This window comes from Trachemys scripta, chromosome 2, assembly GCF_013100865.1.
Source record: "Trachemys scripta elegans isolate TJP31775 chromosome 2, CAS_Tse_1.0, whole genome shotgun sequence".
Taxonomy (NCBI): domain Eukaryota; kingdom Metazoa; phylum Chordata; order Testudines; family Emydidae; genus Trachemys; species Trachemys scripta.
The window spans coordinates 258532325-258547285 of NC_048299.1; the positions used below are offsets into that span (position 1 = coordinate 258532325).

Consider the following 14961-nt stretch of genomic DNA (forward strand, 5'->3'; position numbering starts at 1 on the left):
CAGTAGATGTACAGTGTTACATATTGCTTGTATCTCAAGTGATTGTAGAGATTTTGGTACCTCAGTGTATAACTATTGGGGAGAGGACACAACTTTATAGGAGACTTCAGGATGAAACTGTCCAAGGAAAGGAGGGGAAAGCAGTTATCTATTGTGGTTATTGCTGAAGTACAAAACACCTCCCCTTTAAAATTGTGTTACTAGTTTGCAATATCTTAACTATAAAGGGAAACTTGTGTGAGAGAATGATGGGGAAATGGAGGGGAAGACAATGAAGAAAAGATCTGCTGACATCTTGAATCTATTTGTCAGTGTTTACGTCGCCTTGACTGCAAATACCAAAACCCCACATCAAATATTCAAAGAAACTGCCTTACTCCAACAGATCCAGTAAGTTGTCTGCCAATGGAAAGCAAAGGGCAATATTTTTTTACAAGCAAGTGTGCCAACATTTTATCATTTCATCTACTGGGCTGTAAGCACTGGTAAACAATGGCTGTCATATTAAAAGGAGAGTTTATTTTCTATATCACATCCACAAGACCACATTTTGGCATTTGTCTGTACACTGAGTGGTCCATTTTCCCACAGCAATATCCAGAGTACAACCACCCCATGACTATTTATCCCACAAATATTTTCAACACACTATAAACTACCTATTTAGATGGTTTTAATATTTACTTCCTGAGTGGAATGGAGAAAACTTGATATGGAAAAGTCTGATCATTCAAGCCCTCTCAGAATGGAACATCCACCATTTCTGTGTTCAGAGGTGCTGGAACAATTTGTATAGTGGGGGTGTTGAGAGCCATGGAACCAAAATGTAAACCCTGTATATGATGGAAACCACTTCAAGCCAGGGGGTGCAGCAGCACCCCCAGCACCGCTAGTTCCAGCACCTATGTCTGTGTCGTGTTTTGAACTCACTGCATGGATGATTTTTACAGGTTTTAGTTATTATGCAGAACTGTTACATAAACGTGGCATGTGGAAACCTACTAAGAATAAAGAACAAATAGCAAGAGACGTGTCAGTTCCTCAAATACTGGTACAAAAAACTCTTATGGGAAAATTGCCCAACCAACAATCACTTTGACTTTCAGCAGGCTTTGGATCAAACCCTCAAGTGATAAAATCCTCCCCTGAAATGGTATCTAGTGCTCTCTCTCATGTCTGGCATGAGAAATTGGAAGTACCACCAGAATTATTAACAGAAATTCTTGGCAGATAATTTGAAGAAAAACAAACTGATTCAAGAAAATCAAACTTTTTGTGGACATAAAAGGCTGAATGTGTTGAATAAAATATTCACTATTAATAATTAAGTCTGCTGCCATGGTAAGGCTTGTAGGGACACATTATGTAAAAATGTTGAGCACAATCAGATGTTGACCTACATTTTTTTGTTTAAAACAAATGTTAAATGGCTGGGACTCTTATTGAAAACAGTTATTCTCAACAAAAGATTGACCTGCCACTAATATCATCATCAGTATCATCGATGGGTACAGTAGATATTAAAGGAAGAGTCATAAGGACTATGGGTGAAATTTTTCCTTCAGTAATGCACACACCAGTCCCATTGATGTCAATGGAAGAGCCATGTGTGTAATTAGTGGAAGAATTTGGGGTCACTAGATATCAGTGAGAGGCTTGTTAGTCTTGCATACTCAGACCAATTTGATCTTAAGTGTGTTTTCAACCCCTCTTTTCTTTCATCCAATCCCTGGTGTTCTGGATGGAGAGAAGAGAGCATGCAAGACGGAGTTCTTGGGACTGGCCCAGTAATTCACAGCAAAACACCTGAAAATTCTTCAGAGGTAGCCATAGGTGCTGGAACTAGGGGTACTGGCTTGAAGTGGTTTCCATCATATACAGGGTTTATAGTTCAGTTCAATGCTCTCTGCACCCCCACTGTACAAATTTTTCCAGCACCCTGCAGGTAACTCTCCAAGAAAGGAAAGGCCATCCCAATACCAACTCCGTTATTATCAGCTAAATAAAGTGACTATTTCTGTTCAGGAAATGTCAAGAAAATCTTAGGCCTGGTCTACACTACGGGTTTAGGTCGACTTTAGCAGCGTTAAACCGAATTAAGCCTGGACACGTCCACACAACGAGGCCCTTTCTTTCGACTTAAAGGGCCCTTTAAACCGGTTTCTTTACACCACCTCCGACGAGGGGATTAGCGATAAAACCGGCCTTTGCGGGTCGGAATTGGGGTAGTGTGGACGGAATTCGATGTTATTGGCCTCCGGGAGCTATCCCACAGTGCTTCATTGTGACCGCTCTGGACAGCGCTCTCAACTCAGATGCACTGACCAGGTAGACAGGAAAAGACCCGCGAAGGTTTGAATTTCATTTCCTGTTTGCCCAGCGTGGAGAGCACAGGTGACCACGCAGAGCTCATCAGCACAGGTAACCGTCATGGAGTCCTCCCAGGATCGCAAAAGAGCTCCAGCATGGACCGAACGGGAGGTACGAGATCTGCTCGCCATATGGGGAGATGAAGCAGTGATAGCTGAACTCCGTAGCAGTAAAAGAAATGGAAAAGTATTAGAAAAGATCTCCAAGGCCATGAAGGACCGAGGCCATAACAGGGACACACAGCAGTGCCGCGTGAAAATTAAGGAGCTACGGCAAGCCTACCACAAAGCCAGAGAAGCAAACGGAAGGTCCAGGGCAGAGCCGCAAACTTGCCGCTACTACGCGGAGCTGCATGCGATCCTAGGGGGTGCAGCCACCACTACCCCAACCGTGTGCTATGACTCTCTCACTGGAGAAACACACAGGGAAGACGGTTCGGGGAACGAGGAAGATGACGATGGAGGTACTGTAGGTAGCTCACAGCAGCAAGGAAGCGGAGAAACCGGTTTCCCCAACAGCCAGGATATGTTTGTGACCCTGGACCTGGAACCAGTAACCCCCGAACTCACCCAAGACCCTCAGGGCACACAGGAGACCTCTGGTGAGTGTAACTTTGTAAATATTTGTAAACATTACAAAAAAAAGCAAGCAAGTCTGTTAACGTGTATGGGGATGGAGCGGAAATCCTCCAGGGACATCTCCAGAAAGCTCTCCTGGTTGAAATGGGGTGATTTTATTAAGGGGGACATTCAGAGGCGCCCGTTCCTGCTCTTCTGACCAGAAATGTTCCCCGCTGTTAACCACGCGGTGGGGGGGAGGGGTGAAGTGATCATCCCAGAGAATCGTGTGTGTGTGTGTGTGGGGGGGTGGTTTACTTGTGTTTGTGCCGCATGTTAACCGGGAAACCGCAGCCCCCTCCTTTTACATTGAAACCCCATTTTAAATGGACAACCCAATTCATCCTTGATATGGGAAATGCGCTGCTGTTTGCAACCTTTCCCGCATGTTAAGAAGGTTAAAAAAGCCAAAACACTGTGGCCTACGATGGCTGCCTGCAAGCCGAAATATGCGACCTTGTAATGAAAGAGTGTACCCATTGTTCCCTAAAATGTGTCTTTTTTAACCACCTCTCCCTTCTCCTCCACCAGCTGCAAATGTTTCTCCTTCGCAGAGGCTCGTGAACATTAGAAAGAGAAAACGTAAGACGAGGGACGAGATGTTCACGGAGCTGCACATGTCCTCCCATGCTGATAGAGCACAGCAGAATGCGTGGAGGCAGTCAATGTCGGAGATGAGAAAAGCCCAATATGAACGAGAGGAGAGGTGGCGGGCTGAATCGCGGGAAGAACAGAGCAAGTGGCGGGCTGAAGACGATAGGTGGCGTCAGCTTGCAGACAGACGGCAAGAGGCAATGCTCCGTCTGCTGGAGCATCAAAGTGATATGCTCGAGCGTATGGTTGAGTTGCAGGAAAGGCAGCAGGAGCAGAGACCGCCGCTACAGCCCCTGTGTAACCAACAGCCCTCCTCCCCAAGTTCCATAGCCTCCTCACCAAGACGCCCAAGAACACGGTGGGGGGGCCTCCGTCCACCCAGTCACTCCACCCCAGATGATCGCCAAAGCATCAGAAGGCTGGCCTTCAATAAGAGTTAAAGTTTTAAAATGCAGTGTGTCCTTTTCCATCCCTCCTCCCCCACCCATCCCAGGCTACCTTGGCAATTATCCCCCTACCTCTGTAAGGAACTAATAAAGAATGCATGAATGTGAAAAAACAATGACTTTATTGCCTCTGCAAGCGGGAGGGGAGGGGAGGGTGGGGTGGGGTGGTTGGTTTACAGGGAAGTAGAGTGAACCGGGTGGGGGGGGGGTTGGAGGGTTCATCAAGGAGAAACAAACAGAAGTTTCACACAGTAGCCTGGCCAGTCACAAAACTCGTTTTCAAAGCTTCTCTGATACGCACCGCGCCCTGCTGTGCTCCTCTAACCGCCCTGGTGTCTGGCTGCGCGTAATCAGCGGCCAGGCGAGTTGCCTCAACCTCCCACCCCGCCATAAAGGTCTCCCCCTTACTCTCACAGATATTGTGGAGCGCACAGCAAGCAGCAATAACAATGGGGATATTCTTTTCGCTGAGGTCTGAGCGAGTCAGTAAGCTGCGCCAGCGCGCTTTTAAACGTCCAAATGCACATTCCACCACCATTCGGCACTTGCTCAGCCTGTAGTTGAACAGGTCCTGACTCCTGTCCAGGCTGCCTGTGTACGGCTTCATGAGCCATGGCATTAAGGGGTAGGCTGGGTCCCCAAGGATCACGATAGGCATTTCAACATCCCCAATGGTCACTTTCTGGTCCGGGAAGAAAGTCCCTTCCTCCAGCTTTCGAAACAGAGCAGAGTTCCTGAAGACGCGAGCATCATGTACCTTTCCTGGCCATCCCACGTTGATGTTGGTGAAACGTCCCTTGTGATCCACCAGGGCTTGCAGCAGCATTGAAAAGTACCCCTTGCGGTTTACGTAGTCGGTGGCTTGGTGCTCCGGTGACAAGATAGGGATATGGGTTCCGTCTATGGCCCCGCCACAGTTTGGGAATCCCATTTCAGCAAAACCATCCACTATTGACTGCACGTTGCCCAGAGTCACTACCCTTGCTATCACCAGGTCTTTCATTGCCCTGGCAAATTGGATCACAGCAGCCCCCACAGTAGATTTGCCCACTCCAAATTGATTCCCGACTGACCGGTAGCTGTCTGGCGTTGCAAGCTTCCACAGGGCTATCGCCACTCGCTTCTCAACTGTGAGGGCTGCTCTCATCTTGGTATCCTGGCGTTTCAGGGCAGGGGAAAGCAAGTCACAAAGTTCCATGAAAGTGGCCTTACGCATGCGAAAGTTTCGCAGCCACTGGGAATCGTCCCATACCTGCAGCACGATGCGATCCCACCAGTCTGTGCTTGTTTCCCGGGCCCAGAATCGGCGTTCCACGGTATCAACCTGCCCCAGTGACACCATGATTTCCACATTGCTGGGGCCTGTGCCTTGTGAGAGGTCTATGTCCATGTCAATTTCCTCATCACTCTCGTCGCCGCGCTGCAATCGCCTCCTCGCCTGGTCCGGGTTTCGCCTTGGCATGTTCTGGCTCTGCATATACTCCAGGACAATGCGCGTGGTGTTCATAGTGCTCATAATTGCCGCGGTGATCTGAGCGGGCTCCATGATCCCAGTGCTAGCTATGGCGCCTGGTCAGAAAAAAGGCGCGAAAGTAGTATCTGATGGACCAGGAGAAGGAGGGAGGGAGGGAGGGAGGGAGGGAGGGCCGAGTGACGACATGGCGTACAGGTACAGGAACAGGGAGAAACACAAACAACTGTCACACAGAATGGTCCCCCCAAAGATTAAACTGGAAACCCTGGGCTTAGCAGGCCGTTGATTTCACGGAGGAAGGGGAAGCAAATGAACACAGAACAAATCTATTTTTTACATCTTAAGGTGGCAGCCGACGCTGCAGCATGAGTGACAGCCATACCAGTATGACGATGACGGGTACCAATCATAATATGCCATCATCTGCCAAAAGGCAAGGGGCTGCTGCTGTGTAGCAATGCAGCCCCACGTCTGCCAGCCCCACGTCCGCCAGCACCCAGCATCGCCCTCGGCCTCTTCTGGGTGCTTAGCAGACAATATTGGGCAATTGGCAGAAAATAGTATATTATGACTGGTAACCGTCATCATCGAAACAGTAGCATGTCTGCCCAGGTGGCCATGATTGACAGCCATACCAGTACGACGACGATGGGTACCAGTCATAATATACCATCGCCTGCAAGGGGCTGGTGCAATGCAGCACTACGGCTGCCAGCCCCATGGCTATCACTCATGCTACACCGTCTACCGCCAAAAGGCAGTTAGCAGCTGCTGCTGTGTAGCAATGCAGTCCCACGTCTGCCGGCACCCAGAGGACATATGGTGACGGTGAGCTCAGCTGAGCTGAGCGGGCTCCATGCTTGCCGTGGTATGTTGTCTGCACAGGTAACCCAGGTAAAAAGGCGCGAATCTATTGTCTGCCGTTGCTGTGACGAGGGGGGAGGGGCCTGACGACATGTACCCAGAACCGCCCGCGACACTGTTTTGCATCATCCGGGCATTGGGATCTCAACCCAGAATTCAAAGAAAAGGCGCGAACCGCTTCTCGGCTCGAGCTGTGGCGCAAACGTAGTATCTGACGGCCTAGGGGAAGGAGGGAGGGGGGCCGAGTGACGACATGGCGTACAGGCACAGGGAATTAAAATAAAGAACGGTGGCTGTGCATCAGGGAGAGACACAAACAACTGTCACAGACTGGTCCCCCCCAAAGATTAAACTGAAAACCCTGGGTTTAGCAGGCCGTTGATTTGACGGAGGGAGGGGGAAGCAAATGAATACAGAGAAAATCTATTTTTTTACATCTTAAGACGACGGTGCAGCGTGACTGATAGCCCTCAGCATCTTTCTGGGTGCTTGGCAGCAAATACGGGGCGGTGTATGACGATGGTCTTCAGGCCTATTGCACGAGCTGCTGCTCAGGGAAGACTCTGCTAACGTGCGATGACCCGACTTGTAATAGGCCGGCTAACAGTCATAATACACCATTTACTGCCAAAAGGCAAGCCCCACGGCTGCCAGCACCCAGATCGCCGATGAAGGCTACCAGTCTACTGCACCGTCTACCGCCAAAAGGCAATTAGCAGCTGCTGCTGTGTAGCAATGCAGTCCCACGTCTGCCGGCACCAAGAGGACATATGGTGACGGTGAGCTCAGCTGTGCTGAGCGGGCTCCATGTTGTCTGCACAGGTAACCCAGGTAACCCAGGTAAAAAGGCGCGAATCTATTGTCTGCCGTTACTGTGACGGGGGAGGGAGGGGCCTGACGACATGTACCCAGAACCGCCCGCGACACTGTTTTGCATCATCCGGGCATTGGGATCTCAACCCAGAATTCCAAGGGGCGGCGGAGACTGCGGGAACTGTGGGATAGCTGTGGGATAGCTACCCATAGTGCAATGCTCCGGAAGTCGACGCTAGCCTCGTACTGTGGACGCGGTCTGCCGACTAGAGCACCTAGAGCATTTTATTGTGTGGACATACACAATCGGCTGTATACAACCGATTTCAATAAAACCGGCTTCTATAAATTCGAACTAATTTCGTAGTGTAGACATACCCTTACTCTGTATGAGACATTAAGACAGAACAAATTGCGAATGGAAGGTTGTGAATTCATATTTGCTGTTGATATTCTACAGTTTGTGTAAGGAAGAGATAATAAAATCAGTCCAGATACGATATCAAGAGATGTGACCAGATTAAACATTAAAGGTCCCTGTTTCCTGGGGTTTCCACTGTGCCCTAAACAGGGCAGGTTAGAAAGTGTGTCCATTAATCCATTTTCCCCTGCATTCCATCAGGAGCAAGCTTCATTCTGCAAGAGGTGTAGCAGTGAGCAGGCAAAGGCTCTGCGCTCACAGCCCCAGGAAGTATTATGGCACTGGGGCTCCTTTTATTATGGGCTATCAGCAATTTGCATAGTCTCTCCCTAAGACTGTAAACTCATCCAGGTAAGGACAGTATCTGCCCTCATCCTTTTCACAAGCTTTCTCTGTGTTGGAGCTAAGAAAGCCACCATGAAGCAGTGAAAATAAAGCCTCACTGTCTGGCCCCTTTATTATCTATTTCCCTTAGAAAGCAGAATCACAGTGGTTTCATGCCTTCCACACCCCCTCAAGAAGGCAGGATTTGTTTCAGAACCATACACCGCCCTGGAAATGTATCTTCTTGGGGTGAACCAAGAGAAGAAAGATCCGACAAGCTCACCAGGGATCGGTCAGACAAAGGCACTTGAGTGAACACAATAATCCCTAACTAATTTTGCCCCCACTTTTTTATTATTATTATCATTAGTAGATTAAGTTTCCAAAGCACTTGTCACCATAGTATCTAAGTATGCATATTTTCTCAAGCAACATGAGGCTGACAAGAGGGATACATTTTACAGCAATATCTTGTCAGGACTCAAAGTCAGTTTTAAACAAACACTATTAGTTGTGAATATGAGAAGTCCATATGCCTTTGGGCATTGTGTCAAAAAGCTTTTACTGAGAAAGTGTGAATATACTCAGATCTAGTGAATGCAAAAAATATTTTTCTATTTACTCAGTTTTTGTACACTGATCAAGAGCAGGGCCTTTTCTCAACTATTTTACTGGGTCTTTTAACCTCTACTGATGCTGTAGTAATCATAGAATCATAGGACTGGAAGAGTCCCCGAGAGGTCTTCTAGTCCAATCCCCTGTACTCATGGCAGGACTAAGTATTATCTAGACCATCCCTGACAGGTGTTTGCCTAACCTGATCTTTAAAATCTCCAATGATGGAGATTTCACAAGCCCTCTAGGCAATTTATTCCTGTGCTTAACCACCCTGACAATTAGGAAGTTTTTCTGTAATGTCCAGCCTAAACCTCCCTTGCTGCAATTTAAGCCCATTGCGTCTTTTCCTAGCCTCAGAGGTTTAGGAGAACAATTTTTCTCCTTCCTCCTTGTAAAAACCTTTTAGGTACTTGAAACCTGTTATCATGTCCCCTCTTAGTCTTCTCTTTTCCAGACTAAACAAACCAATGTTTTCAAGCTTCCCTCATAGGTCATGTTTTCTAGACCTTTAATCATTTTTGTTGATCTTCTCTGGACTTTCTCCAATTTGGCAACATCTTTCCTGAAATGGGGCACCCAGAACTGGATACAATATTCTAGTTGAGGTTTAATCAGCATGGAGAAGAGCAGAAGAATTACTTCTCGTGTCTTGCTTACAACACTCCTGCTAATACAGCCCAGAATTATGTTTGCTTTTTTTGCAACAGTGTTACACTGTTGACTCATATTTCGCTTGTGATCCACTATGACCCCCAGATCCCTTTCTGTAGTACTCCTTCCTAGGCAGTCATTTCCCATGTTGTATGTGTGCAACTGATTGTTCCTTCCTAAGTGGAGTACTTTGCATTTGTCCTTATTGAATTTCATCCTATTTACTTCAGACCATTTCTCCAGTTTGTCCAGATCATTTTGAATTTTAATCCTATCCTCCAAAGTACTTGCAGCCCCTCTCAGCTTGGTATTGTCCACAAACTTTATAAGTGTACTCTCTATGCCATTATTTAAATCATTGATGAAGATATTGAACCACACTGAGATCTGATCTCTGTGAGACTCCACTCGTTATGCCCTTCCAGCTTGACTGTGAACCACTAATAACTACTCTCTGGAAATGGTTTTCCAACCAGCTATGCACCCACCTTCTACATTGTATTTCTCTAGTTTATTGATGCGAAGGACATGCGAGACAGTATCAAAAGCCTTACAAAAGTCAAGATATACCACATCTACCCCTTTCTCCCTATCCACAAGGCTTGTTACCTTGTCAAAGAAAGCTATTAGGTTGGTATGACATGATTTGTTCTTGATAAATCCATGTTGACTGTTACTTATCACCTTATTATCTTATCTAATTATCTTTGGAATCTCACCTGTCTTCCATGACTTTTTGAAGATAATCACTAATGGTTCAGATATCTCCTCAGTCAGCTCCTTGAGTATTCTAGAATGTATTTCATCAGGCCCTGGTGACTTTAAAACTTCTAACTTGTCAAAGTAATTTTTAACTTGTTCTTTCCCTATTTTAGCCTCTAATCCTACCTAATTTTCACTGGCATTCATTTAGGTAATTGGTACTAAAATGTTTTGGTGAAAACTGAAACAAAAATGTCATTTAACACTGCTGCCATTTCCACATTTTCTGTTATTGTTTCCCCACCACCCACTGAGTAATAGGCCTACCCTGTCCTTGGTCTTCCTCTTGCTTCTAATATATTTGTAGAATGTTTTCTTGTTACCCTTTATGTCTCTAGTTAGTTTAATCTTGTTGTGTGCCTTGGCCTTTCTAATTTCGCCCCTGCATACTTGTGTTGTTCGTTTATATTCATCCTTTGTAATTTGACCTAGTTTCCACTTATTTCAGGATTCTTTTTTGAATTTCAGATAATTGAAGATGTCCTGGCTAAGCCAGGTGGCATTTTGCCATACTTCCTATGCAAACTACACAGTGGCATAGTTTGCTCTTTTGCCCTTAATAAAGTCTCTTTGAAAAACTGCGAACTCTCTTGAACTGTTTTTCCCCTTAGACTTGCTTCCCAAGGGATCTTACCTACCAACACCCTGAGTTTGCTAAAGTCTGCCTCTCTGAAATCCATTTTCTTTATTGTGCTGTTTTCCCTCCTATCATTCCTTAGAATCATGAAGTCTATCATTTCATGATCACTTTCACCCAAGCTGCCTTCCACTTTCAAATTCTCAACCAGTTCCTCCCTATTTGTCAAAATTAAATCTAGATCAGCCTCTCCCCTAGTGGCTTTCTCCACCTTCTGAAATAAAAAAAATTCTCCAATGCATTCCATGTGCTGGGCCCAAGAAGGTGGTGTAAGGAAGCCTGACCTCCCCCAAACCCCTCCCCCACTGCTGCTCTTCCAGCAGCTATCAGCCTGATGCTTTGGTGGTAGCATGGGCCCAACCTTAGAATATCTGTGGTCAGTTGCTACTTTGGCAGGCTGCCAACATTTTCCTGAGCAGTACAAGTGAGATGGGAAATTGTGATTTTCAGTGTTGTATGTCAGCAAAACCTTAGCAGAATTCATAGGACCAAAAAAAAAAAAAAAGGCACTTCTCTAACTCAAGGCCTACTAACAACAACAGAGGTGTTCAAGATTATCAAAAAAATCACAAGAATTTTTTATAATTGTAACTCTTTTGCCCATCTGAGTTGGCAGCAACAAGGGCCGGGTTCAGTATCTAGGGGTTCCATTTCAATAACAAAAACCGGCTCGAGCCCCCACCCAGTGACCTGGGACAATTATATACCACCCCTCTGGTGCCTCTAAGCGGCAGTACTTCCCCTCTCGCAAGCACGGAGTCTGAGTGTAGAAAAATCCTTTTAATAAAGGAGGGAAACAATAGACAGCAGGTTTAAAAGAAACAAAAGGAAGTATTTCTTCACATAACGCACAGTCAACCTATGGAACTCTTTGCCAAAGGATGTTGTGAAGGCCAAGACTATAACAGGGTTCAAAAAAGAACTAGAGAAGTTCATGGAGGATAGGTCCATCAATGGCTATTAGCCAGAATGGACAAGGATTCAAAACCATGCTCTGAAGTGTCCCTAGCTTCTGTTTGCCAGAAGCTGGGAATGGGTGACAGGGATTAGATCAATTGATGATTACCTGTTCTGTTCATTCCCTCTGAGGCACCTGGCATTGCCCACTGTCAGAAGACAGGATACTGGGCTAGATGGACTTTGGTGTGACCCAGTATGGCCGTTCTTATGTTCTTCCTGTTAATGCTACCATATTAGCATAAAGGTGGAATTGGGAAGTCACTTCTAGTCCAGTTAAAGTCAATAAGAGTTTTACTGTTGACTTCAATGTGAAAAAATTCGGGAGCCCTGATCATCTTGGATATCTGGCCTCCCTGTATGAATCAGGATATTAGATATACAGTGGAAAGGCTGAATATCTGCCATGAATATTCCTAGAAAAAAGATCCTTATCCTCAACAATTGCCACACATTCTCTCTCAATGAGCTCTGATGAGGAAACATCCTTTCAAAATAAATGATTTTTCTTACTTGGTTCATCTTTGGGGATTACCAGACCTACGTCTCTCTTGACTCAACAGACCACCAAAAAGTTCAGAGAAGGGACCTTCCACATGACTCTTCTGCAAAAGATTTGGATTTTCCAAATGGCAGCTTACAGTTACACATTTCTTCCTTTTTCAGTCAGTCAGTACTGCAAAAATAATAGCAGAGAAAACAAGAGATTATGTTAATAGTTCCCAAATGACTACAAAGAACACATAGATGCAGATGACAACAGATTTTCTTATGAAGCCAAGAGGAGGTGCATTTTGATTTAGGAGAAAAACGTTTGTAACATTCCCATTTATAAAGATATATTGAAAAGTTTGTGTTCAAATAATTCTCTTTCAATTACTGGCAAAATTCATCAAGGCATCCAGCATAGAACATCTGATACAGGTTAGAGGGAATTTGCCTTGTAGAATTGGCTCAGAAGTTTAAAATCCTTTTAAGGAAATACATCTACATAACTATTTTTTCTTGTAAGATTAAAACAAACCAGACTGATGCTCTTCAACCATTCAAGAACATCTGTATAGTCAGCACTGACATTTTCCTTTCTGTGACAGAATTATTAGAATCCTTGCTTTTACTGACCACTTTAAAGTATAACCAAATCCATAAATATCACTCTCACTGACCAATTTTTGCTGGTCTTCAACAGGTTTCATCACATAATCAAATGCACAGGGCTATATTCCTGCTAAGACAATGATGGAACCAACTGTATCTGCTCCCTTATTTGGGATGTTGCTAACATATAATGTGAGTTTTAATATTAAACACAACAGCTGCTCCTTGTGATTTCTCCCTAAGAAACTGGCTTCACTCCTGTGTTTCACATGGGCCTCAAGAGCTTCTGAACTAGACTTAACTCAGATTGATGAGCCATGTCAGAAGGAAAGCCCTGAAGGACAAAATCCTGTTGCCTGGCAAAAAAGTGTACAACAGTCTTCATGAGAAACAATTCCAGATGATTCTCAGGATTTTTATTACATTATTTGCTATTTGTATTCAGTTTATTTCCAAAAACAAAATGAAAAATCATATCTAGGGCTTAACATTCACAAAGTGTTGTACAAATATTAATTAAGCTAATGATATCTTGGTGAATTTCATACATAATTATTATTTCCGTTAAACATACGGGGAAATTGACCCTTATTAAACTCTATAGGAATGTTCCATAGATATTAAACCAATTGGAATCTATAGAAATTGAAGTGAGTTCTATAGCTGTTAGTCTAAAAACATATCGAATTTAGCTGAGAACTACTGTCTTTTAACAGTATTTTTGCACTATCCTATAGAAATCTGTAGCAGGGGTATAATTTTCTATTATGTTTTATGTTTTAAAACACCTTTGGAAAAGTTAACCTTTTCTATTAAATTCTATACAATTTTTTCCATTAGGGGAAATTCAAACACTGAGTTGCTCAAGGTCATAAAGCAATGTAAAGGAACCCCAGACCCAAGCACCCTGAAACTTTGAAAAAGTACAAATTCAGATGCAGATTCATAGATATTAAGGCTAGGTGGGACTATTGTTATCATCTAGTCTGACCTCCTGTATAACATAGGCCATAGAACTTCCCTGAATTAATTCCTGTTTGAACTAGAGCATATGTTTTAGAAAAGGATCCAACCTTGATTTAAAAATTTCCAGCGATGGAGAATCCACCACAACCTTGGTAAAAAGGTCCAATTGTTAATTACCTTCACTGTTAAAAATGTACACCTTATTTCTAATCTGAATTTGTCTAGCTTCAACTTCCAGCCACTGGATTTTGTTATACCTCTATCTCCTAGATTAAAGAGCTCTATTAATCAAATTTCTGTAGGTATTTATAAAGTATGATCATGTCACCTCTGAACCTTCTCTTTGATAAATTAAATAGACTGAGCTCCTTATGTTGCTCACCACTCCTTTACTCATTCTCTTGGCTCTTCTCTGAACCCTCTTCCAATTCATCAGCATCCTTCTTGAATGGACACAAACTGGACACAGTATTCAAGTAGCAGTTGCACCAGTGCCAAAAACAGAAGTTAAATAATCTCCTTACTCCTACGCAATATTCCCATGTTTATTCATCCAAATAGTTCATTACTCCTTTCAACCACAGCATTGCTCTGGGAGCTCATGTTCAGTCAGTTATCCACCATAACCCCCAAGTCCTTTTCAGAGTCACTGCTTCTCATTATAGAGAAGACCATCCTTGTAATCTCATAAAAAAATAATAGCAAGTCAAAAAATTATATCAAAGATCTCAAGATCTCGATCCAGCCCTTTTAACTGAGTCTCCTTGACTAAAAAGCAAAGGTGACTCAAATAAGAACAACCAAGATCACTAAAGACAGCCAGACCCCATCTTGGCAGTCTCTTCACATTAAAGGTAATACCAAAGACACCAATACAGACAGTTGTGGAGTTGTCAAGTGCGCTATCTACTGCAGTGAACAAAATCTTTGGACCTCCGGACTATTATGCCAAGAGAAGTAGTAAGCAGAGATGGGTCACAATATGTTAGGGCAAGACCTTCCCCATCACAACACATTTTGATTTAGCTAGCAGTATAAAAATATCCTCTCTTTGAGGAAATGTGTCTGTGTAAGAATTGAATTTTTAAGTTTAAAGGGCAAAAAATATTTCATTCTTATTGACGAACAACCTGTGCCATCTTTCTGTGAGCATGTGGTGTGACCGGCTTCTAATACTCTATGGTTAAATTGCCCTCTGCCTCCCTAAAGACCCTCTACTTACTTATTACATTGATTTATATAGCACCAGCATATTCTAGCTAGTTTGCAGACAAACATGAAGACAATATGCTGGCCCTGAGAAGCTCACAATCTAAATTCAGTTTAAGACCATGATCCTGCAAAATGAT

At 44.2% G+C, this 14961-nt stretch overlaps 1 protein-coding gene across 1 annotated transcript in view; it reads right to left on the minus strand.

Moving 5' to 3' along the window:
• The window catches only part of TNFRSF11B (TNF receptor superfamily member 11b), a 118019-nt gene that overhangs the window by 66789 nt on the left and 36269 nt on the right, over positions 1-14961 (minus strand). The window contains exon 2 of the mRNA XM_034763513.1: positions 12062-12224. Coding sequence (XP_034619404.1) covers positions 12062-12070 — 9 coding nt within the window. The 5' untranslated portion in view covers positions 12071-12224. The remainder of the gene's footprint in view (positions 1-12061; positions 12225-14961) is intronic.